At 49.3% G+C, this 25,922-nt stretch overlaps 1 protein-coding gene across 3 annotated transcripts; it reads right to left on the bottom strand.

Annotated features, from left to right (window-relative positions):
* Window position 1: 1 nt before the first annotated feature.
* FAM83H (family with sequence similarity 83 member H) lies at window positions 2-25,365 on the bottom strand. Of its 3 annotated transcripts, none has more exons than XM_042020929.1 (5): window positions 23,710-25,365; window positions 7,277-7,737; window positions 5,725-5,889; window positions 5,269-5,393; window positions 2-2,875 (listed from the first exon to the last, which is right to left on the bottom strand). In XM_042020929.1, the coding sequence occupies exons 2-5, from the start codon at window positions 7,721-7,723 to the stop codon at window positions 226-228; spliced, it is 3,387 nt and encodes a 1,128-aa protein (XP_041876863.1). In that variant the 5' UTR covers window positions 7,724-7,737; window positions 23,710-25,365; the 3' UTR covers window positions 2-225. The 3 variants fall into 3 exon arrangements, with proteins under 3 accessions (XP_041876863.1, XP_041876862.1, XP_041876864.1); XM_042020928.1 differs by lacking the exon at window positions 23,710-25,365 and adding an exon at window positions 19,566-19,788; XM_042020930.1 differs by lacking the exons at window positions 7,277-7,737; window positions 23,710-25,365 and adding an exon at window positions 19,566-19,787.
* Window positions 25,366-25,922: the final 557 nt, after the last annotated feature.

Raw genomic sequence — 25,922 nt, 5'->3', positions numbered from 1 at the left:
GTTGGCATTTTAATTATTTTATTTGGAACATACTGTGATAAGGTTGTTTGATACCACCTGACTTTATTGAGCAAACTGTGCCATGGGAGGCTCATGCTGGATACATTTCTGTTCACTAATCAAGAAGAGCCTTGCCATTGGGGTTTGTAGCCGTCATAGACAAGTTTCTTCCTTGTTTCCCTGTGACAGTCAGTGATTAAATGGAATTAAATAGGATTTCTAGAATCATTTTTTGGTCTTGAAGGTCCCCAGGATTTTGGGCATGAATTTTCCCATTTTCTTGTCTTTGGCATCTGTGTCATATTCCTCTTCACTCGGACTTGTGTGTTCGTCCTTCTTGCAGAACACCTCGAACCTGCTGTAGACTCGCTTCTCCTTCCGCATGTTCTCCATTTTTTTCAGGAGGGTGTCTCTATCCTCCGATGGCTGCCGCTGGAGGTTCCGTTTCTGGCTCCCAAAGCTCTCAGACCTGTGGATGTTGCAGCTTTTCTCCTTTTCCCCTTTTCTTTCCAAGCTTGTGGTTGACCTGGAGAGGTCAGGGTTGCTGGTGGATGGCAGCTGCTTGGCCAGCTCAGCTCTGTTCTTCTGGCTATTGGCAGAGATCTGCTCCAGGATCACCTTGGTGTCATCACGCAAGTTGCTGCTGTACAGGATGTTGGCTGTGGAGGAAGGGAACCTCCCTTGTGTTGTCTGGCTGCTCTTGGGGGGGAGTGGTGCTGTGAATTTGTGGGATTTTTCTTCCTCCATCGCTTCCTGGCAGTCCCCTATGGACGATCGTTTGAGCACCACTGCCTGCTTGTCACACTTCCCGCTCTCAGAAGCGGGTTCCTCCTCCAATTTCTTTTCACCTTTTGGGTTCAAAAGCTGCTTCAGCCGTAGTGACCCTTTTCTTAAAAACTCCATGGGATTTTGATCTTGTTTTGAACAGTCTTCCTCAGATTTGTTGAGAGAACTGTCAGACCCTTGACTTCTAGACAGGCTTTCTAGAACTGAGGATGTAGTACTTGTCCTAACCTGTGGTTTCTTCATTTCTGTGTTGACTAATTTTGGAGTGTCTTCTCTGAAGGTCACTCTGTCCTTCTTCTCTGGAAGAGCCAATTTCTGAGTGTCTCCTACAAATATCAGGCTCTCCTTCTCTGGAAGAGCAGGTTTGTTCTCGATGGGGTAAAACCGGGATGACAGCTTGTCCACCTTAGTGCCAAGATGTGCCAGGGGATCTTTACTCAACGCGTCCCCAAGCTGGGGGGTGGATGAGGCCATTCCAAATGCTCTGTCCAACTCTCCATGCATTTTGTAAGTACTGCAGGAGTCTTTGGAGTCCAGCACCCTGCTCTCCAGAATCTTATACTGCACAGATTTGGTACATTTCTTCTCCGTATTCTGTGATTCCTCCTGTAGGTAACCTGAAACAGCTTTGGTGTGGGTGACTGTGCCCCGTTCCGTGTCCTTGCCCACAGCTTTGTACTTCTCCAGCAGCTCAGCCACTTTGGAGGAGGCAGCCGTCTTGATGGTTTCATTGTCCTTTGTTAACTCACTGGACATTTGCTCTTTTTGGATCATCTGCACCTTTTCTATTGTGGTGTTGGGCTGATCTAATTTGGCAGCACTGAAAATCAGAGAGGACCTGAGCCTGGAGCTCCTCTGGATCAAGGGATTTATCCTGGACCTGAAAGCATCTGGTTTCATTATTGAGGTTTCTTCACCTGCTCTATCAGGATCTGAAGATTCTTTAGCACTGTCAATTCCCAGTGGCTTGCTATTGAAAGGCATGGGGGATTTGAAGGCTGGGACGAGGTCAGTGGGGTGCTTTGTGAGGGGATCCCCAAGAGCATCGTTATATGCCTCGGACTCCATCGGCATCGGGAGCCCTTCATCTGGTTCAGACTGGTACGCACTGAGGTACGAAGAAATCCTCCAGTTCCGTAACCCTGTTCTGTTTTCCTGTGTGTTCTTGTCGTCATCCTGGTCTTCATCCTTGTCCTGTAGGAACAGGCGCTGCTCCAGGCTCTGCTTCTGCGTGGGAGAAGTCTGGCAAATGAATTTCTGTCCTATATTCTGCCTCCGTAACATCATTCCCATTGGGCCATTGCCCGCAGGGTTCAGCTGGTCAGAGCCGTGTCTCACCTCCCTGGAAGAATTTGAGGGTACGTAATCCAGCCGTAAGGGGAAACCCTCCTGTGGGAAACTGGGTTCCAGTTCAGGGTATCGGGGTCCCTCTCCATAGTCTTCCAGTTCATTGAATCCTGGCCTCCCCCCTCGAATCCTCTCAAAGAATCCCTGAGGTCTGCCAGAAAGATGGGGATGTTCAAACTGGTACTGGTAGAACTGGTCCTTCTGGAAATGACTGGATTGGATTTTGAACTCGTCCATGTTGTTCATGAACATCTGCCGGGTGTACTGCTTGGCAGAAGCAAAATTTTCAAACGTTCCTTCTGCAAAACTGTGTCTCTTAAAAGCATCCAACTCCAGCTGCTTGGAACGGAGGAAACCCCTGACCGGATCCATCTGGGAATTCTCCATTTCCACCTTTTTATACATCCGCATGGCTGAGCCCTCCACAGTGTGCCGCAGCATGTCATCTCGTCGAAAATTGGAGAGGAAGTACCTGTCCGGATCCACTCTGTCCATGAAGGAGGGGAAGAGACTGTCATCCCTCTGGAACATCAGGGGGCCTTTTTTGGGAAAGAAAGGCATGTTATTGCCAAAGGGAGCCATGGCGAACGTGTTCTCTGCCTTTGCCAAAACGTTGGCCGGAGGAACGAGAGGTTCTGACTGTGCAAACAAAATGCGGAATTCTTCATCAAAGCTGGCCACCAGCTCGCCCTGGAAGATGTGCGCAATGCTCCTGTGAATCTTCTCAAAGGACCACATGAAACTACAGAGAGAACAGAAGTGATGGAGGGTATTACCATCGAGTAACTCAGCTGTACCTATTTTCATTATTAAAGCATTTGCTCACCTGAAGCAAATTCTAAATTTTCTGCTCAGGCAGAAATAGGGGAAAATAACGGCAGAAAAGTCCCCTGCAGGTACTTGTTACACATGACTGTTCCCAAACCTCACAGTTACAGATTGATTTGGGATCACATCTTTGCAGAGAATTTTACACGGCAATAAATGATTTCTGTTCTAAAAAGCCAGTCAGATGTGTCCCCCAGAGTGCGAGCTGATGATAATCCTTATGTGAAGTAGATGTTTCTGTCTTTAACACTGTCAGTAATGACCTGGACAACAGTCAGTGTGTACCCTCAGCACCTGGCAGGTGAAACCAGTCCCAGGACCCCAAAGACTGGGGAGATGTGCTGACAGGAACCTCTGAAAAGACAAATTCAGGATCTCAGTCCTGGGGTGACACAATCTACAACCTTTTCACCCACACAGTTTGAAGGGAACTGAACAGAAGGAGCTGAGCTGGAAATGAGGGAGGAAGATGTTCAGTGTTATGGAGTTCATCTTCCCAAGTCAAGTTCTGCTTTTTTTCCCCCATCTGCTGACCGATGGGAAGCAGGGAAGGGACCCCTTATTTTGCCTTGCCTGTGTGTGCAGGTTTGCTGTAGCTGTTAAACTGTATCACAACCCAGGAGTGTTCTCACCTTTAAGATTCTCTATTACATTCTGCTGGGAATCATGAGGGACACCTTTGTAAGGCTTGGCTGCCTGCTGGGGTTAACCAAAACCCTTAGAATTACTGTCTTTTTTTTTCCCCCCACGGATTTTTTAATTCTTTATGTGAAGGAAGCCTGGTTTGGGGTTGCCTGGGCTGAAGGACTTCTTCAGATGGTGTATCTACCGCTACTGCAAAATGGAGTACTTTTCCTGAAAAATTGCTGCTCAGTGTCCTTCAGTGAACAAAATTTTTGTCCCTGATATCCATGTGGAAGTGCCAGAATGCGGCTTTACCAACTCACCAGCCTGTCCCTCAGAATCCCACACTGGTTTGGGTTGGAAGGGACCATCACATCTTTTTTCACTCCCCTGCCATGGGCAGGGACATCTTCCACTAGCCCAGGCTTCTCCAAGCCCTGTCAAACCTAATCTTGAACACTTCCACAACTTCCCACTTCAGAAATGATACAATATTTGAAAGTCCAAAGCACATGAGAGCATGGCAGAAGTAGTCCTGAACAATTAACTTGATCTTCTTGTAAACCAAAAATGATCCAATCAGAACAGTTGTTTGGTACAGCATCAAGTGTGAATAATTCTTTCCAAACATCAGGAAAAAAAACGCAAGGTGGAATCTTATTATCAAGGAATGTGCACTTTAGTCAGATTCTTGTAACTTTTTTCTTCATAAAATTCATTTAAAAATACCCTTTATTCTATTTGCTTATCTTCCACCATGAGAAGTAACTCATGGTAGGCTTTGAGCAACCTGGTCTAGTAGAAAGTCTCCTTGCCTCCTACTACACAACAGCACGGGGAGAAACCATATTAAGCTTTAGGGTCTGTCCAACCCAAATCATTCTGTGATTTTATGATTACATTCTTAGAGCATGGCAGGTGTTTATCCCATCACCCTTTTAATAGGTGAAGGAGAAATTCTTCTACAGGAACTCACTAAAAACATCTATTCTGCCAAAAATGAACACCTTAGCTAGTAAGATTGTTATTCCCAAAAAGGATGGTTAATGGCTGATCTCAGTCCTAACTAAAACCACCCACCACTAAAACCATCCATCTCTCTGTTGCCCAGAGAAGCTATGGCTGCCCCATTCCTGGAAGTGTCCAAGGCCAGGTTGGATGGGGCTTGGAGCAGCCTGGTCTAGTGGAAGGTGTCCCTGCCCGTGGCAGTGGAGTGAGACTGGGTGGGCTTTAAGGTCCCTTCAACCCAGTTCTAGAATTCCATGAAATGACATATTGGGAAGAAATCCTTCCCTGTGAGCACGGTGAGGCTCTGGCACAGGTTGCCCAGAGAAAACTGTGGCTGCCCCATCCCTGGAAATGTTCAAGGCCAGGTTGGACGGGCTTGGAGCAACGTGGTCTAGTGGAAGGTGTCCCTGCCCATGTGGGGCTGTGGGGGTGGAACAAGCTGAGCTTTAAGTCCCTTCCCACACAAACCATTCTGTGATTTGATGATTCTGTGAGTGGAGGTCAAAGTTCATTTGGTCCAGACTAAGATGCAAATCTTACACTCCTTATGCTATGGCAGATTGTCCCTAAAATGGATCAGATGGGAGCTGAGCACCTTTGCAGCCAGCCCCTTGCACAAAGCACCTGAGCATCTCTGTCTCCAAACTGGACAGGTACCACGGCAGGGCTCCTCACCTGTAGTTGCCACTCAGCACCACCATGCAGTCCACTAGCAAGAACTTCTCCTTCAGGTGCCCTTTGAAGGACATCCCTGTGCGGCAGTAGTAGGTTGGGCCAGACACCGTCCTCACCCTCAGGAACTGCAAACCAGAAAGGCACTGACTCAGATGGGACCCTCATTCCCTCCCCTGCCCCTCCTTCCCTGTCTCCTTTTAACCTCCATCCTGCCACCGGGATTATCCTCCAGCTCCAGTGATTCTGCCTGCAGACACAGCGGTGTACAAACCCCTTTCTCAGTGTGTCTTCAGCCTTCACCCCATGTCGTGCCAGATCTCATTTTCTTCACATTGATCTTTCACCAACCTATGGCCCATTCTCCCCTTTCTCAGGTGTTTCCTGCCATACTAGCCCTCTGTGTCCCAGGAGACATCCCCCTTAGGACACCATCAGGTAGGGCAGGTCTTTGCTCACCTCCACGTAGTTCAGGTTGACTCTGCACTTGGCAGCTGTATCGAGGAAAAGCTGGGAGTTCATTTCATCCAGCAGGATGTAGACAGGCACTCGGCGAGAAGCAGCATCCAGCACCTCAAACAGTAGATCCACATCCGTGAAAATGTCCATCACAATGGCCACCACCTGGAGACAGGATGCAGAGACACGTCAGCCACCTGTGCTGGCTCATGCCCTGACCAACCATGTTTCCCAGCTTCTCACACCCCAAAGCTGCACTGTCCCCATCTCGGCTTCCTTTTGAAACTGGAACTTTCATTCCAACTTCCTTTTGGAACAGGAAACATCCCAATTAAAGGTTCCATTAAGCACTGTGGGCCCCGAACTGGAAAGAGAGTTTCTGTCCAGGAAGGTGCATGTTCTGTGTATGCAGGTGAGGGGAAACCTCCCTGGCTGTTCCCCGACTCATCAATCCAATGATTCCATGAATTTTTTGGCCATGTAATGACACTAGATGGTGTATGGAGCTGCTCCCCCCACTCCAGCATCCACATGCCATTTTTAGGTAATTTCCTGGCCAACATTCAGGCAGCCCCTATTCAGCTGCATCCACGTGCTGGTTATATGGGAAGCAGCTTCACAGGTCTACCTTCCTGTCCTTCCCAGCTCTGTGAGTATAAATACTTGATGGAAAGGGTGTAAGGAAGAAGGAGCCAAACTCTTCTCAGTGGTACCCAGGGAGAGGACAAGACATAAACTGAAACACAGGAAATTACAGTTCAGTTACAGAAAAGCCTCTGGGATTGTAAGGAGACCATGAACATGGGAACAGGCTGTCCAGAAAGGTTTAGTCTCCACCCTTGGAGATGCTCAAGGACACAGCCTGAGTGACCCTCTCTAATCGACCTCCTCTGAGCAGGGGGGCTGGACAGGACCAGCTCCAGAGGCCCCTTCCAATCTCAACTGTTTTGGGATTCTGTGAGCTCTTGGTGTATTTTAGCATGGCCTTGGACACCGTGCCACGAGAGCAGAGCAGAGACAAGCTTTGGTGCAGTCAGTGGTGGATTTGAATCATCCTGCTCCTTTGTCAGGTTCTGGAAGCAAAGTTAAGGGAATTGGCAGAGGACCTGATGTTGCTCAGCCTGGAGAAGGCTCCAGGGAAACCTTACAGCCCCTTCCAGGGCCTAAAGTGGCTCCAAGAGAGCTCAAGAGGGACTTTGGACAAGGGCCTGGAGTGACAACACAAGGGGGAGTGGCTTTATACTGCCAGAGGGCAGAGTTAGATGAGATATTGGGAAAAAATTGATCCCTGTGAGGGGGATAAGGCCCTGGCACAGGCTGCCCCAAGAAGGTGTGGCTGCCCTATCCCTGGAAGTGTTCAAGGCCAGGTTGGATGGGGCTTGGAGCACTCTGGTGTAGTGGAAGGTGTCCCTGCCCATGGCAAGGCAGGGAGAACTGAAGGAGCTTTAAGGTCCCTCTGACTCCAACCACTCCATTATGATTCTCTATTCTGATGCTTCTCTGGCACATGTGTGATTTTACCTCTGCTCTAGCTGGGCTCTCCCTCTCTTACCTGCTGTGCTGCTCGAATCATCCTGCGAGCCTCCTCCTTAATGCTGGGGTTGTCTGGCGGGGGTGGCTGCACCAGTGTTGTCACCTCTGTTCCCCTGAACCCAAAGACCATCGGCCAGCCCAGGTCAAGCTCAGGAACGGCAAGATCTGAGTTCATGGGCCAGTAAGTCCCGGAGGATCCGTCCATGTCATTGTCCCCCGCAGTGTCTGTGCTGCCCTCCTGGTTGGCGTACTGGGGCTTCTGGAGGTTCTGGATTATGTGATCTACCTCAGAGCCACAGAGGAAATCGGGGGCCGCTTCCTCTGCCAGGAAGCGCTGGTAACTCTCCTTGCCCTCCTCTGTGAGCACATCCAGTGCCAGGCGGTAATACTCCTTGTAGTGGGGGGGAAGGTAGTTGGGGTCGAGGGGGTTGTCCCCCTGTGAGGAGCTTTGGGACCGACGAGCCATGAGGGGAGGGAAAGCTGGAGGGAAAGAAAAAACATCCATAGGAGCGGTGTCATGACAGTGACACATCTTCCTCATAGAGCAAAGGCAAAGGGAAGAGATTAAAAGCACATGGAGCAATGCTGCAGAAAGTTCAATCCAAAGGCACGGGAGCCTAAAATCAGGCAAAGGTGTGAGTCACTTAACCATTACCTTCACAAAGTTAACTGTTTTGGGCCAAAATAAGCAACAGATCAACCAGGCAGTCCTGGGATAAGCAAGGCCCATGCATCCAACAGAATGCCCAACTTTCTCTTTTAGGCTGCTGGTTGCTAGGCTTAAATTTATCATTTGTTTTAAAGTCAAGAGCAAAGCTGTAGGTAGTTATTATCTACACTCCATAAAAATTACTTTCCAAATGCTACAAGAGTTATTTACCATGTGTAATGTGGCCCTAAACCAAAAGTGCATGCCTGAATACAAGGGCACCCTCTGGATCCTTACAAATCGGGTGTTATAGCCACCTCAGCACGTGAACAGAAGCAGGCAGTGCATGGGTGCAGGTGAGTATAGGGATGTCCTGCTGGTGTAACAGTCAGAAGGCAGAGGAGTCTTCATGAGATGAATGAAGAAATAAATAAACAAGGGATGTGATCACTTTTCCAGTCTCCTCATGCTGAGAAAAAACAGAGCTGAAGGGACTCACATGCAATATTTGATAATTGTCTATAGGGGATCAATTATTTGAGACTATAGACAAATCTGATTTTACCCCATTTTTGAGAGAAAAGCTTGTTGTACCACAACAGTAATATCTGACTGATCCACAAATTGCTCAAAGCACTTTGGCTTCAGACTCTGAACTAATGTCAATGCTGGAACGTTCTTTTCCTGCACCCCACCACTGAGGTGCCAGCAGAGACTTCCTCATGATCCCCAAAAGAGTGAGTGACTCCTGCTAAGTTATGTTACTGAGTCTGAGTTCAGAAGGTGAGGGTTGCTGCTGTCGTTGTTGCCATCCAACACTTCTGCTTCAAAAATGGGAGGGATTGCCATGGACTGGGAGGAAGATAAAGACTTTAGACTCAGACTATCACTCTCATTAAGAACTGTAAGGATAAACAAGTTTCAAGTTCTTATTCGACCACCTGCCTAGCAGAGCAGTGCTGTGTTACTCCTGCCTCAACCTCCCACAAGCTACTCCTGCTCCAAACTGAAACTCCTGGTGGAGCTGCGTGGTACAACAGGAAAAAAGGTCTTAATATAAGAATAGGAAAATCCAACAGGTCCATGTGTGATGTATTGCAACAGATAATCATCTTTATAGTCCTCATATGCAGCTGCCTTTACAGTCTGGATTGTCTGCATTTATCTTCCCACTAATTCTAATTCTGTCTTTTTCCTCTTCAAGTACAGAGCACTCCACTACGTATCTCTGGTGGAAGGTGCCCCTGCCCATGGCAAGGGTGTGGAACAAAATGGTCTTTTTGTATCCAACTCATCCAGATATAAGCCACGATGGAACAATGATCACACAGCAAACTGCTCACAGTGCTCAGAGACAGGAGAGTGACAGTCAAAGAACCAACTGCAACGCTAGAAGGAAGAAGCATCAGAAGAACCCTGCGATACTGCTGGACAATCAAAACAGCAGCAGAAAAATACTGGTAAAGTGGTGAAACAATTTTATATTGATTAATATAATTATTTCACTACAGTTAAAAATGAAGATGGAGAAGATTGAGCTTTAAAGAAGCACCAGGTAGTACTGACTGTTATCTGGTAGGACCACAGAGAACAGCAGCACTACACAGATTCAGGAGGAACTCACAGCCAGAGTGGCCTGGGGATAGGGACGTTTTACTCCTCGCATCCCAAAAAAAGGTGGCACCTGAACTCTGACTCCTCAGCCTAGAGAAGACATCTACAAACTGTGACCAGGGCATCTCCGCTGCCAGGACAAGGACTAAACAGGCAGAAAATTAACCTGGCAGGTGGTAGGTTCAAAGGGACATCAGGAAACACCTGTGCTCACCTGGGCTGATTTGGGAGAACTCTCTCGTTGCTCTGCAGCTTCCTGACAGGAGGGTGCAGCCAGATGGGGGTCAGGCTCTGCTCCCAGGTTTTACAATCAGGAGTCACTTGAGTTCCCCATGTGTTTGTGGTGCTGAGTATATTTGTGAGTAAGCAGGAAAAAATGGTACCAGTGAAGAAGTAAATTTGATGTGAAAGCAAAGTGATCATCATGGGTTTCCCTGAGACACTGGGAGAACATGGATATGGAGCTGGAGGGTGTCCTGGTACCACTGAACACAGCAATAGTGGTGGGTTGCTGATCTGGCAGGGATGTTCAGGGAAGCCTGCAAGGGATGTTTGGAGGGGACGTGGAAAACTCTGCACTTAATCTGGGGGGGGGGGGGGGTGGGCAGTATTTCCTCCAAAATAGACCCGCAACTCAGAACTGTGAAATAAAAACCAGAAGTTGTGTTTATATCACTGTAAGTGTCCGCCCCAGCTCTACACGTGTTCCATGGCTGGGAGCCACCTGGTCTAGTGGAAGAAGGAGGAACAAGATGAGCTTCCAACCCAAACCATCTTGTGCTTCCATGATTCCATTAATTGTTGGCATCCTTTAATTCCCTGGGTTGCAACAAGAACAATACCATGTTGATGAATTCTCAGTTTGCATGAAAAATGCTGGTTTATACATATAAGTGAATAAATAAATAAATACCTATACACACATACAGACACACACACACACACATACGTACATATATACACACACACACACACACACACACACACACAAAATTACGGATATTTCATTAATCTTCCAAAATCCTTCCCTGTCAGGTAAAGCAGAAGGGAAGAATTTACCTGGAACCCCAAAGGTTATTTATGACCTTTTGTCACTTTGGTGGGCGTGAGCTGAGTTCAGGTCAAAGAATAAATAAAATTTCTCCTGCTACAGCCCATCTCCCTGAATTCAGATGGATTCTGCACTTAGTTAATGGATTTTTTAAAATTTTGTTTTGGTCTGTTCCAGCTCCTGGGATCACCTGTCTGCAGCTGGCAGAGCCCTGAGGCACTGGGTCAGATTTGGTGTCATGAAGCTGCTGACTGCCAGGCTGGTTCTCCACTTCTGCACCAAGTCACCCACTCTTTAGAAAGCAATTCCTCTCCAAATCAGATGGAAGCAATCACATACCATTTCTGACTGATACTTGTGTGCCAGAAGGAGGTTTCTAAGACACAACTGGCTTTTAAACTCCTATCTTTTCACTTCTCTCTTAACTACTCTTGATCCATTCCGTGTGTGTCCATTGTCCCAGCGCAAGGCTGGATTTGATGGAGGACCAGTTCACGTGCCTCAGGAAACAGGAGATGGATCACTCAGTGTGCCACATTGCCTTGTTATTTTTTTACTCCGGAACTGTGTATTCCATGTTTTTTGTAGGGCATTCCGTGCTTTAAGCCTTGGTTCCTTTTAACAGGAGTAAGGGAACACCATGTCAGGTTTCCCCTCAGAGGGACAGGAGAGTGGACACATCAGTTAGTTACAGAAAGTACTCTTTCTTCCCTGATGGCTGGATTCTCCTTGATCAGGGGCACCTGAAACAACTGGAGGAGAGTGAGGGGAGACCTCATTGCACTCCACAACTTCCTCCTGAGAGGAAGAGGAGGAGCAGACAGCGATCTCTTCTTTGTGGTGACCAGTGACAGGACCCAAGGGAACAGCTGGAGCTGGATCAGGGGAGGGCTAGACTGGATATAAGAAAAAGGTTCTACACCCAGAGGGTGGCTGGGCACTGGAACGGGCTCCTTGGCAGAGTTCAAAAAGCATTTGGACAACGCTCTCGAGCACGTAGTGTGAGTCTTGGGGATAGTCCTGTGCAGGGCCAGGAGCTGGACTCGATGATCCCTGTGGCCCTTTCCAACTCAGTTTATTCTGTGATTCTGTGCCTCCAAGCAGGGGTTGGCTCCTTGTTTGAACTTCACCTGCAAATCTATTTCCTGCAGCTTCTTTCAGAAAAAGACAAATGTTGTATTTTTGGAATTCTGAACCATCACAACTGTCAAAGAAACTGAATCACAAACTGAAAATATCCGAAATGTAGATTTTCAGCCTGTAACTACTGATGAATAGAGAATTTTACTTACTTATATGGTTGTTTATTTTATTTAATTAGGAATTTAATTTTATTTTAATTGCTGGTCCCAGTTTACAAAATCTTCTGACACGAGTAATGAGGAATCGAGGGAAAAATGAGGATGCTAAAAAGAACAGGGTGTGGCAATTCGCTTGGGGGTCTTTATAATGGGTAACAAATATTCTTTAAAATGGGTAACAAGTTATTCTGTGTCCAGTTACAGCTCAGGCACTAAACCATCAGTGGGTACAGGAGAAGAGCTCGTGTCAACCCAGCACCCTGCAGCTGTGAGCAGATGTTTGACATGTTTGGCCAGAGGGGACCCCTGAACATCCCTCCTTCAGTTTTCATGACACTATTGAAAAACTAAGGCCCTGAAGTCCCTTAGTCCAAAAACCCTGTGGTGCACCTCCAGAAGGGAACAGAAAAGCTCAAGCACATCACCAATGTCCTCCATGGCTTCAGTAGTCACAATTTTATCAGAAAAAGCTTCCCAGGAAGAGTGGGCAAGAACTTCGCTGGCACTGGACAGGAAAGGAAAGGAATCCTGCTACATCCTGCCTATATGACCTGGGAAAAAAAAAACCAGCAACTGTTTTAAGCTGGATTTTTTTGAGCAGCACACGCTGATACAGGACCTGAGACATTCTTCAGACCACTGAGCACACTGGCAACATCCCCACTGATCCTGCAGCCAAGGTCCTGGTGCTTTGAGGAAAGAAAAATTCCAGAAAGTAAATTAGGCAGCAAGGGGGGAAATCTCCTTCTTCCCATTGCCAAGCCCTTAGGTCTTGGGAAAGTCACTATAAATAAAGTGCAAACAAACCATAGCCAGGGCAGCAATTGAGGTGTTCACACAGAGGCACTCCATGTCACTTGGGATGCCCGAAGGTACCTGGCCTGGCCTCCAGCAGCTGCTGAGGAGGCTGTGAGTCTCTGCAGGGCTGGTGTCACACCTGCTGTACCTTAGATGCCCAAAGGCACCTCGACTGGCCCAAAACCCCCAAGTTTCAGAACCAGGATTACTCCTCAAGGGTCAGTGACCAAATGTGTATGTATAATGTGCCTATCTGCACCCCCTTACAGGTGGTGGAAAATAAGTGAATTATATCCAAGAAATATGGGATAGGATTCATCTTCTAACAGACATGCTCATGTTTGGCCAAATATTCTCTTAATCTTTTTCCCAGACATTAACAAATCAGCCTGCTAAAGCCTCAGTGCTCAGAATTGTTTTAACTCTGAGATTCCCCCTTACCCTGTCACACAATCCGTCCTACCAAGATCCTGCCTAGAACTGTCAATGCTTTATACTGGAATTTACCTAGAGGACGGGAGGCAACTTTGACAGGAGGATGAAATCAGATATTGAGGACACACTCTTCCCTGTGAGGGTGGTGTGGCCCTGGCACAGGTTGCCCAGAGAAGCTGTGGCTGCCCCATCCCTGGCACTGTTCAAAGCCAGGCTGGATGGGGCTTGGAGCAACCTGGTCCAGTGGAAGGTGTCCATGTGGCAGGGAGGTGGAACTGGATGAGGCGTATGGTCCCTTCCAACCCAAAACATTCCATGATTCCTTCCCAATATCCCATCTAAATCCTGCCCTTTGGCAGTGGGAAGCCATTCCCTCTTGTCCTGTCACTCCAGGCCCTTGTCCAAAGTCCCCCTCCAGCTCTCCTGGAGCCCCTTCTGGCACTGGAAGGGGCTCTAAGGTGTCCCCAGAGCCTTCTCTTCTCCAGGCTGAACATCCCCAGCTGTCCCAGCCTGTTTCCAGAGCAGCAGGGTTCCAGCCCTGTGTGTCACAGTGTCACTTTTTCACATATTCTAGAAGTCTGTTACCATTATTTGGCATTTCATGCACTTCTCCGCTATCCTAAGCGATCATTCCATGAACTTATGTCCATAAATTTAGAAGTATGACCATTCATGATCAGAACCTTTAGAACCAAACCGGCAAACTTTAGTTCCTCCCCAATAAATCCTTCTCCTAATACAATGGCTGGGACAAGGATGAGCACAGACAGGTACACAGAATGGTGTGGAAAAAACCACAGAATCTCCTGAGTTGAAAGGGACACACAAGGATCATCAAGTCAAACTCCTGGCCCTGCACAGGAAGCCCCAAGAATCCCACAGAAAGAAGGTGGTATGATTTCTGTTGCCACTCTCCCTCACATGCTAATCTGGGCTGGTGGTTGGGTTTTGCAGGAGGAAGCTGCAGGAGAACAGAAGGCAGCTCTGTGGCTGTTTGCAGTAACTCCTCCCATGCTCGGGGGCAGTGGATAAAGGAGAGCACGAAGCAGCTTGTCAGAAAGTTAACAAGTGGTAGATGAAGGCCGATAGAATGGGCTGATGAGAAGCAGGATTCAGTTCTCCTCCACCCGTCTGCCTGGGCTGTGCCAAAGACACTGCACTGTCTGCTGCTGCTGCTGCGCCAGTGCACAGGGAGTCCTAAAGGAGTCACTCCCCTCCTTGGCCAAAAAAACATCAGGAGAGGAACAGGTGGAAAGGAAGGAGCATGCAGGTCTCAGCCATCCCTGTGCTATGATCAAGGGGGGGGGTGAGGAGGGAGTCTCCAAGGGAATTTCCCTTTGGCTTGGCCTGAGATCTGCCTCTGTTCCCACTGGTATAAACGGAAGTGGACTTTACTGGCTGTGATACCTGTCACACACATTCAGTTTTGTGATTCCCAGAAGCTGTCAGACCCCCTTAATAAAGGGAAAAGTCAGATGTGATCACAGCCTGCAGATTCCTCCACACAGAAAAACATTCAACCATATGGAATATTTAATGTAAGGAAAAGTGGCTGACAGATAAAGCTGGGGGTAAAAACTGTCCCTTTACCTCTGGATTCACTGTAAGAGCAGAAACTGGGAAAAGCACGAACCTGTTGACTTGGGCAGCAGTTGGTGTCTGCCCGTATTATGTTCCATTTCAATAGACTTTTACAGTTTTTTTCCTAACAGAGCAGCAGGAAATCACAGTTTCAGCCATGCTGTGATCACCACATAGCCCTACAGATTAAAATACACAAATGAAAGGACCTGCTTTTCTCCAGAGTCTTTGTGCCAGGTGTGAATCAAGGGCACTGGACTGTGTTTGCCCAGTCTAAGCAAAAGGGAACCGGCTCAGTGTTACCTTTCTCTCTCATCTGCTGTGCCTGGTGCCAGCCCCACTGATGCCTCAGCACCTGGGGCTGGCTCCATCTGCCTCCCTGGTGCTGACTCCAGTGCTTGTTGTTACGTGTTCTGCCTGCACAGCCAGTTCCCAGGCTGCCTCGCTCAGGTGATCCCTTCTCTGGCTGGACCTGCTCCGCTGCTTTGGGACACTCCCAGGAGCTGAGGCTGCCGAAGGCCTGTAGGCACCGAGGAAGAAACTACCTGGGAGGAAGCAGGGCTGGATCCCTGAGTCTGGAAAGGGCTGGGAAGACCTGCTCTGTTCCCCAGACCCCTTATGTGCAAGTACAGGCACAGGTTCCTGGGCTTAACCACCCCATCTTTTCACTGCCCTGGATACCACCAAGAAAGGAAAGGCAGCACAGACTATTCTTTAGCCCACACTCAGCACAGCCAGCCACAACCCCTCTGTGCTATCAACACCTGAAGGACTTCCAAACCATGGGCAAGGAACGAATCAAAGCAGGTCTGATCCCTGTGTCAGGCCCCACCTGGCCCGTACACTACATTCAATGGTATCACTGACATCTCTTAGGGTGAGCTGTGAAAAAAATTAATGTTTCCAAAATGTCTCAATACATGAATTTTACAAATCAATTATTTAAAAGAAAATATTTGCCCTAAAAAAAAAAAAAAATAGGAAAGATCCTATGCAAACAGACTGCTGATGTTCTGGGAGGGTTGGGTTTAGGAGAGGACAGCAATGCCTGAGGGAAAATGACTGGAGCAGACATAGTGACAATGAGACATGGAAAGTGTTAGTTTGCTCTCAAGAAAATGTTGTACTTGGTAAATGATCTGGGAAGGGACCTGTCTCCTGGAATATGGTTTAAGGTGTGGGGCTTTTAATTCTGCAGTGTGTGATGGAAGGACAAGCCAGTGCCTTCTGATCTTGCTGCAGAGGAAGAACCTGTATGAACAGCAGGACATGCTTGTCCTCTGCAGAAGCCGCTCCTGCATGTGCTCATTTTCCATCCTACGGGTTGGACTTCTCCCGAAAAGGATCTCTCTGGTTAAGGCCTCTTACTTGCCAGTCTCACAGTGGTGCAGCATATGTAGTTTTGAAGTGTAGCCCAGAATTTCCTACTTTGGCCAGAACACGTGGCCATGGAATCGTACAGGAGCTGGGGCCAAGAGGAAGCTGCACAGAGAAGCTGTGACTGCCCCAGCCCTGGTAGTGGCCAAGGCGTTGGATGGGGCTTGGAGCAACCTGGTCTAGTGGAAGGTGTCCCTGCCCATGGCAGGGGGTGGGACGAAATGGTCTTGAAGGTCCCTTCCAACCCAAACCATTCCGTGACTGTGTGATAATGGATGCTGGACACCTTCCCATGAACTGCTCTGCTCACCACGCACAGCTCAGGCACATTCCTCACACCAGGACAGTGAAATGTGGGCAATAACCTGGATTAGACTCTTTTTTAGCAATGACTGCCTCTGCCAAGTCCTAATTATTTTTTTTCTCTCTTTCCATTCTCCTCTCTGCATTTCCTGCTGAGTCTTACCATGTTCTCCTTCTCAATGTCCTCTTCAGGCAGTAGGCTCAAAGTCTGCGTTACTGTCAAAATTTCTGGCTGGAATTTGTTATTCCTGTTACAGTACCATATAATGCCCCTAGACCTTCTCCTTTGGTCATCTGACCAGCTGATCACTCCATGTTAATCATCTGAGTGAATGTCACCCCATTTTTTAGTCTGGATAGTCTTACATAGATCTCAGTCATCATGAAAAAAAAGACAATATGTCTGCCTGCTGCAGTCTGGGAGTTTCACTTCAGAAGTTTTGGCCATTAGATGAGAACTTGCTTCAATTAATCAATTATTCACTGAGCTTCCGGAGATCACAGCTGCGCTTCCCATGTTCATACCCCTGGCAGCTGACCCTGCTAAGTGGCTCCATGAACTCTTTCTGTGTCTCAGGTGAGTAGTGAAAGCCCTGAACACTATAGGCTTGTAGTCGAGTGGAACTGGGAGCCTGGTCTGCACCTCCAACACCCACTGGACTCTCACTCATCTCTGCTTACTAGGGCAAGGGATCCCAGAGAACATTCTTTGCTGGAGAATCAGGAAAGTGGCCAGACATTCAGAATATCCAGGGGATCTTTCTGCAGGCCAGAGGAAGGGAAAAGTGGCAGAAGAATTACATGTTGTAATTTTCTTTGTGAAGTGGTTACTGAGACACCTGTCAACGTGTCCCAGAGTGGCAGCATGTGAACATGTCAGCCTTAACTGTCCCGTGCAACAAGGGTACAGAACAGACAGGGAAATCTGAGCTGTGGGGAGTCACCAGCACAAAACCTGATGTTTACAGCAGCTGGAAATGAAATGTCATCCTGCATGCAAAAGGTGTCTCTTAGAGAGCAGATTATCTGAATAATCATGCAACCCTTTGGGTTGGAAAAGCCCTCTGAGACCCTCGAGTCCAACTGCTCTCCCAGCACTGCCAAGGCCACCACTAACCCATATCCCCAAGTGCCACAACAACAAAAGCAATGCTCATGCCACATTCACTGTCCTTCAGCCAATCTCTTTCCCTGGGTTTTTATTCAAAAGGTAGCAAGTATAAGGAAGTCTAAAACAGAGAACTTAAAAAAAAAGGACAATGTAAGGTCTAATTTGGAGAAGGAGAACCACGTGCTGCCCTTGACTTTTACTTCACACACACAGATTTTAGAAATGCACTCATCAATCTCCTCTTACTCATTAAGACTACAAAAATCCAGCATATGGGGCCTGATAAGCAGTCCAGATGTGTCTCATGTAACTGTAAAATGCAAATAATTCCAATCCTGCAGGGTTTGGAGGTGAATTTCAATTGCCTGGAAAGTTGTGATTGCCAGAAAAATTATGTCTAGAACATGCGTGAATCTGTCCTGAGCCACGACCCTGCTCTGGCACAAGCACACAGACATTTCCGCATTTATAGTATCTCAGAATCAGAGACCGGTTTGAGTTGGAAAGAACCTTCAAACCCATCTTGTTTCACCCCCCTGCTGTGGGAAGGGACATCTTCCAATAGACCAGGTTGCTCCTAGCCCCATCCAGCCTGGCTTTGAACCTTCCAGAGATGGGGGAACAACAACTTTTTCCTTTAGCATGCAATTTCCCCTAAACCGTAAAAAGAGCAAGACTTTTTTTTTCTCCCTCAGAATACTCCTATTGCCAGGTCACAGCAAATCCAACTCTCTTTTTACCCCTAAAATGCAACTGTAAAGCCCCTCAGGTAAATGGGAGTGAGACCAAAATGAAAACAACTTTCTCTCCCTAAACTGCAGCCCCCATGTGTCCATCTACCGGGGTTGGGACACACTGTGCTCTCCTGCCTCTTGATCCAGGGAGAGCCTATGCATAGGGAACTGGAAACTGGTGCTTGGTACTGCTGTCACTGTCACTGCTCTGGTTTGGGGTAGTTTGCTGTTACTGACCTAGTTTTGGCCTCTCTTGCAGCTGAGCTTATTGCAGCTTCCACAAATTAGATGTTTTCAGCAGCAGAAGGATGTGAACAGTACTTCTGTTCCTTCACAGGTGCCTCTTCCCTTTCTAACTGTTCTAGGAGATGGAGAACCCAATCCTCAGGCCAGGCAAGATCCATAATTGACCCCTATTGACCTCGGGCAATTTTGAGAGAGCAACACGGAACCATCCCCTTCCTCTCCTCACACACAAATCCTGAGGTGTGTCAGGCTCACACCTATGGAAAACTCAGCGAGTACCAGCACGTGTGCCTGTGCACGCCTGTCCACACTCATCTGTCCATGCTCCTGCCTGTACGTGCATGACTGTGTCAGGGCTCGTGGGCCGTGTCAGCACTCGGCTGCACACCCAATCCATGTGAGTGGAATGCAGGGGCCTCGGGAGCTGCTTCCCAGCTCCTTGCCCACCGCAGACCTCGGCCCTCACAGCACATCTGGGGTGACATCCCCTCTGTCCCAACCTCCTGACCACACATCCCTACTGCATTCCTGATCCAAAGAGGAGGCCAGCTTGGGCTCTGTTATGGGGAGCTCAGTCAGGCTGCAAGACTCTTCCCAAAGAATGAGGCTGACTTTCGGAATATCTGCTCCTTAGGGATTTCTCAAAGGGGACGGGACATAATTGTGTGAAGTGTTTGATAAGCAGTTTTGATCTAAGGACAGAAAGGTCCCTTCCCTTGCCATCCCCGACACATAGCTGGGACATTCCAGGTCCCTTCCCTCACCTCTCCAATCCCTGCTGCCAGAACTGGGACATTCTGGATGCCCTCCCTCATCATCCCCAATCCCTGCTGCCAGTGCTGGGACATTCTGGATCCCCCCTTGCCTCTCCCATCTCCTCTTGTCTCTCTCCCTTCTCCCCATCATGGTGTGACTGGAACCTCCTGCCACTGGAGCCTTCCCGCATAGAAGCAGCAATCTCCTGCCCGTGGACTGCCTGCAGAATTCCCTGTCCCAGACGCCAGGTGCTCAGCCCTGTGCAGAGGAGCAAGACAGGCCCTCCCCAGCCCTTGCCCTCCACCTCACGCAGCCATGCAGGTACCCCAGGAGGTATCTGCCCTTCTCCTACCTTCCCAGGAAGACGGGCAGGTGGTGGGTCACTCTCTGGCTCAGGCGGCCATGCAGGTACCCACGAGATCCCCGCCCTTCTCTACCTTCCCAGGTGAGCTGGGGCAGGTGGTGGGTCACTCTCTGCTCACTTGGACGTGCCTGCAACCTGATTCACCTAGGAGCCAGGCGAGCGAGGCTCCACCCAGGGCCGAGCGGGGGTGAGTAAGAGCGAGAGAAAGGCAAACTCCGGAGAGCTGTTCCCTCCCCAGGCGTGCAGGGAGCCAGAGATAAGGGCTGCGCATTCCTGAGCCGCCGGAGGCCTCTCCCTTCCCGTCTGCCCCGAGCCTGTCAGACCAGCTCGGGACTGGGAGCAGGGCAGGGCAGGGCCCCAGCCCCTGTCCCGTCCCGTCCCGTCCCGGCCCTTGACATGGACCCCCACCACAGTCCTGGGCACAGACCTTGGTCCCCAGCCCCGGGGAGGGCCCCTGGGCGCTAGCCCTAGCTCGGTCGTAGCCCTGGGCTCCCAGGAAGGGGAATCTGGGCTCCTCGGGCACTTATCATAGTCTGGGTCTGTTGGGGGCAGACGAGCAGTAGCTCCTGGACAATGGCACCGTGGCAACAGGAGGGGCTGGGGACAGCGCTTTCTGCCCTGCGGAGGGACTGTGCCCCCCGCGCCCCTGGGAGTTCCGTGACAGGGGGTCTGAGGCCTATACCCGTGGCCTCCTATCTACCCCGACCACTGTCCCCGCTCCCGGAGCCGGGGCCCCGCGGGCAGGGAAGGGTTAAGCGAGATTCCCCGCAGCCCCGGGCGTGGCAGCGCCTGTTCCACCTTTCATGTCCCGGCTCGTCCCGCCCGGCAGCTGCCGCCGCTGCGAGGGCCGGGCCGGCGCTGACTCAGGCGGGGGTGGGGGAGGCGCCACGTCAGGGAGGCGGGAGGGAGCGAGCGCCGGGGCTGAAGGGTCCCGGGGTGTGCGAGGGCTGAGCCTGCCGTGCTGGGCACTGCTGAGGTACCTCCGGTCCGGGAGGCAGCTTTGGGCTCTTCATGAAGAGAAGGGTACTGAGAGGCTAGAGCGTGTCCAGAGAGAGGAACAGAGCTGAGGAAGAGTCTGGAGCACCAGGAGCGGCTGAGGGAGTTGGGGGGCTCAGCCTGGAGAAAAGTGGGTTCAGGAGGGACCTTCTTGCTCTCTACAACTCCATAACAGGAGGGTAGAGCCAGGTGGGGGTCAGGTTCTGCTCCCAGGTAATAAATGACAGGATGAGAGGTCATGGACTGAAGCTGCACCAGAAGAGGTTTAGATGGGATATTTGGAAGACTCCTCCTGAAAAGGGCTGTCCAGCCCTGGCGCAGCTGCCCAGGGCAGTGGTGGAGTCCCCATCCCTGGGGAGATTTAACAGTGGTGTGAATGTGGCACTTGAGGATGTGGGTTAGTGGTGGTCTTGGCAGTGCTGGGGGAGCGGTTGGACTCTGATCATTGAATCATGGAGCAGTTTGGGTTGGAAGGGATCTTAAACCTCATCCAGTTCCACCTCCCTGCCATGGACACCTTCCAGTGGACCAGGTTGCTCCAAGCCCCATCCAGCCTGGCCTTGAACACTGCTAGGGATGGGGCAGCCACAGCTTCTTTGGGCAACCTGTGCCAGGGCCTCCCCACCCTCACAGGGAAGAATTTCTTCCCAACATCCCAACTAAACTCACCCTCTGGCAGTGGGAAGCCATTCCCTGCTGTCCTGTCACTCCAGGCCCTCATCTAAAGTCCAGATCTCTTGGAGCCCCTTCAGGCACTGGAATCGAGGTAACGATTCATCAGCTGCTTGGCTTCTCTTCCTGTGGACAGAGCACTTCTGCTCTCTAATGGAATGCAGTGTTATCTTTGATTGTTTACATTTTTGACATAATACCTTTTCTGTCATCAGTAAACTGCAAAGTATCTGTTTTGAGGCCCCAAAAATGATGACATTGCTGGTAGTGTCATGGTTATGATATGGCTGTTTAAGGCAGGATTTATCAGACTGAACACTGGTGACTACTACAGAGGTGGCTGCATCAGCACCAGCCATCCCATGCTCATCCCATAGATCTTGGAATGGTGTTGCTATGTACATGGGGGCAATTCAGACCTTCCAGACCAAAAAGATTAACTGTAGCTGAACCCCACTGGATACAAGAGCTAAACCATCTAGCTGATATCTCAGATATAAATTTAGATTGGCTAAGTAGTGCTCCTGGTCTGAAGCTGTGATTCAGAATGAGCTGAACCAATCCTGCCTGTAAGGAAAGCCAGTTTCAGTAGGAGTTAGGGGCTTTTCCCTGTATGATACTGAAATATGAATTGATGAAATCCCTCAAAGTCAGGTCTAAACTGTTTCATTAGTTTTTCTACAAAGTTTCGGTGTGTGGCTTTACAAACCTTTTATTCCTTTAAATAATGATGACTTGTAGTAAGAGTCTAGAATGAACTGTAAAGGAACTTAAAATCTATGTGAACTTTGGCTTTTAGATTCTATCAGTCAGCAAGGACCTGTGTGAGTTATTCTGAGATGTTATTACTTGAGGGAAATCCCAGTGAAAACACATTGGCCTTCACAGAGTTTGTGGTCAGAACTACCCCCTACACTCTTGTTTCAGCCTTTATCTCACACCAATTTAATCTACTTCATTAAGTCTCATAACCTGTATTTGACTAAAGTGCTTCTCAGTAATTTAAATACAATTATCACCTTTCAGTCTTCTTGTTATTAAACAGAAAACACTTAAAACCTCTCATTTTCTCTTTTCCCCATTACTTAAATGGTATCTGTGGACCTTTTCTGTTCCAGCTTTTCAAAACTAGCTTTCAAATCTGATTATTGAACAGGATGCTTTTACCTTCAGTTTCACTATTGCTGTATACACAAATACATCGCCAACATTTTATTAGGGTTTTATTAGGGTTTGACTTCTCCCGAGCAACTTTCTGTTGCACTCCTGAGTGAATATTATCTGGAATTGCTGATTTTAAAGCCTTTCCTAATGGAATAAAAAGGCCTGCACCCTTCCACTTGGGAATTAGTAATAACATTTTGCTGCTTTTCTATTTTGAATGTTGGCTGTGTTTATTTTCTTGTATTATTTCCAAGATAATACTGGTTACTTTAGAGCTTCTTCTTTCATTGTAAATGCAATGTACATGTGTAAGTGGTGTTTGTTTGGTTTTCATGAATTACAATGTATGTTTGCATTGTTACACTAGATTAGTGCAGTAATCTGGGTAATTACTGTTTGTCACCAGTGTCTTACTCGGCTCCTTCTGCCAACGGCCCGCAAACAAGGGACACTCGTGTCCCAGATTGATGATGTCTGGATTAATGACATGGGGTAAAACAAAGAGTGTGAAATGAGTGTGAGACCTAATTTCAGATTGTGGCAGCTGTTTCTGCTGTGTCTGCAACTCTTGGAGCCAGCAGAGCACGACAGTGAACCCCCCGAACAGGTGGGCAGCAGCAAGGAGAGCTTTGCTGCACTATTCTCCCCAGGAACCAACACAGCCTACATGTGCTGGCCAGGTCACACTGGGGTACTGCTCTAGCCCTCAGTTATGGCAGTAGCCTGAACAGGAGCACTGCAAGGGGTCTCAGCAGTGATCAGGAGGGGATTGCACAAATTTGTGTCCTCAAGTGCCACAGAACTGAAAACACATGGGGATATGGCACTTGAGCACATGGTTTAGTGGTGAACATAGTGGTGGGACTGGGCTGGTGGTTGGTCTTGATGATCTTACAGGTCTTTTATGACCTTAATGATTCTGTGATTCCATTACTATAAAATTGAAATAATGGAAATCTGACCTGATGGGAGCTTGCCTTCTGGTAGGTTTAGATGGGATACTGGGAGGAAGTTCTCCCCTGTGAGGGTGGTGAGGTCCTGACACAGGTTGTCCAGAGAATCTGTGGCTGCCCTATCCCTAGAATGTCCAAGGCCAGACTGGACGGGGCTTGGAGCAACCTGGGATAGTGGAAGGCATCCCTGCCCATGGCAGGGGGTGGGACTGGATGGGCTTTGAGGTCCTTTCCCACTCAAAACATTCCATGATTCTGTGATTACCACACTTGGCCCCTGGCTCCATCCACCAAGGAGCCAGTGGCCCACTGTCATCACTGTCAGAATGCAAGGAACAGACACATACCTGCCCCAAGGGCGCCACGAACAGAGACAAGGTAATCTGGAGAACAGGAACTCGTTCTCGGAGTCGATTCCTTAGCAGTGCAGATCCATGGGCTCTTTGATAATGGAGAAGGAGTTGAATCTTCCCCTTGACTCCACACTGGTGACTCATCCCAGCTGTCACTCTGGGTTTGATCTGTTCAGGCTCTGCATTTGCACGTATCAGATTATCTGGGTTAAGTGCAGCTTTGCTTTCGCCCTTTACCTGTCTGCTCTGAAGCTGTTAAACATGATCTGCCTGTTTTTATGCCAGCTCAGTATCAAGGAGTCCCAGGCACAGACTGGCACTGAGCTGATTTTTTCTGCAGTGACCACAGGCTCGGTCACTCAACTCACAAGTCCCTAATCCAATTCCCATCCCCTGCTGTGCTGACAGAATAGGAAGAGTGTCTTCGGTGATTGCACGAGTCATTTCCCTCTAGTTCTTCACAGTAACTTTTTATTGTAAAGAACTGTGGAGAAATCTCACATTATTCTAACAAGCAGAACCGACATCTGAATGGAACTCTGGGAGTGGGAACAGGAATGTGGTCTTGCACAGTTTCACTGTTAGAAGTTGTTTGCTTTTTAAAGGAAAGCTGCCTTCAATTAATGGGGCTGATGGGGAATAGTCTGCGAAGAATCAATGTTACATTTATACAGCAGCACTGTTTGGGTACCAGGGCATGAAGGTGTTGTGAAGGTTTGCTGGTTTTTTTCTTTACCAGTGTTCAGCCCTGATGGTCATCCTTTCCTTCTGGGGAAAAACCCAGGAGTGACCTAAGGAAGGAAGGTCCCTGGGATCAGGTCACCTGGCCTTAACCTCTGACCACATCGGAGACTCCCCAGTGCAGACAGGGGGGATTCAGAACATACAGTATGACCTGATTAAGAGAAAATCCAGACCTGCTTGGCTGGGCCAGTAACGCTCCCCCACAGGAACAAGGATATCCAGAGCCAGATCTCATCCCTCCACTGGCAGTGTCTCTATCAGTGGTCACAGGAGTCACATTTTAATTTCTAGTCCAGACTCGTCGCAGTCTGTAACTTCCTTATGAGGGGACAAGGTGCAGACACTGACCTCTTCTCTGTGGTCACCAGTGACAAGATCCAAAGGAATGGCCTGAAGTTGTGTCAGGGGAGGGTTAAGTTGGATAGTAGAAAAAGGTTCTTCACCCAGAGGGTGGTTGGGCACTTGAACAGGCTCCCCACGGCAGTGGTTACAGCACCAAGCCTGACAGAGTTCAAGAAGTGTTTGGACAATACTCTTTGGCACATGGTGTGAGTCTTGGGGATGGTGCTGGGCAGTGTCAGGAGTTGGACTCGATGATCCTTACTCTGTCATTCTGCGATTCACACAAACTAGTACTGTAGCGTGTAGAGAAGGCAAACGAGATTTTGCAGTCAGGTGCACTGTGTGTCTCCTCTGTCCGCCCTGAAGAGAAACAGCATCACTGCACAGCGGGTCCTGATTTAGAATGTTGGTTTAAGGTTATTAAATAGATGAGAATTCAACACAACTGCAGGTTAATGGTTTCTGCAGGCAAAGAACTGCACCTTTGTACTGGTGGTGCGCAGCAGGGGCCCTGAGCCGGTCCCGGAGCTCCTGGGAGCCGTTTGAATCTGCCCGCTCCAGGACTGTGCTCCCGCGATCCGCTCGCCGCCTCCCGTGCTCGGCCGACGCCCCGCCGCGCCCGGCACCGTCGCGCCACGAGCGCGTCACCTGCGGCGTCACCTGCGGCGTCACCGGAGAGCGTCACGTGACGGAGCCGCCTGACCGGGCCATGCCCTGGGCGGTCCCCGCACGTCCCGCTCGGTTCCGCCCGCTTCGGGTCCCGCTCCAGGCCCGGCCCGGCCAATTCGCGCCGGCCCCGCCTATCCCTGCACAACTAGGGCCCCGGCCCGGTGCCAGACACGCAGGTCGTCGTTGTTCATTACAGGCGGCCAGTGTCCGCGTAGCCCTCCGGCCCCTTCAGGTCCCTCCGAACGGCGCCTCTGCCTTCCAGGGAGCTGCAGCTCCTCCTAATTCAGGATCATCCACCAATTTGCTTACAAGACATGGATTCCTGCATCCAGACCATGAAGGCATTGAAGAGCTGGGCCTGAAATGGGCCCCGGCGCGGTGACGGCCATCGGCTTGGCATCGCTCCGCGCACTGATCTCGAGCAGCTGCTGACACCGTGTAGGGTGCGTGCT

The sequence above is a fragment of the Corvus kubaryi genome, unplaced genomic scaffold (assembly GCF_017639235.1).
Source record: "Corvus kubaryi isolate FWS band 111438036 unplaced genomic scaffold, C.kubaryi_AGA036_p1.0 37063, whole genome shotgun sequence".
In the NCBI taxonomy this organism is placed as follows: domain Eukaryota; kingdom Metazoa; phylum Chordata; class Aves; order Passeriformes; family Corvidae; genus Corvus; species Corvus kubaryi.
The sequence above is the reverse complement of the archived record's forward strand: the minus strand, read 5'-3'. Positions and strand labels throughout refer to the sequence as shown.

Coding starts and splice junctions, on each gene's coding strand:
- FAM83H (XM_042020929.1), bottom strand. CDS start 7,723: ATGGCTCGTCGGTCCCAAAGCTCCTCACAGGGGGACAACCCCCTCGAC. Junction 5,394..5,724: donor TCAACCTGAACTACGTGGAG/GTGAGCAAAGAC, acceptor TCTGGTTTGCAG/TTCCTGAGGGTGAGGACGGT. Junction 2,876..5,268: donor GTGCTGAGTGGCAACTACAG/GTGAGGAGCCCT, acceptor TTCTCTCTGTAG/TTTCATGTGGTCCTTTGAGA.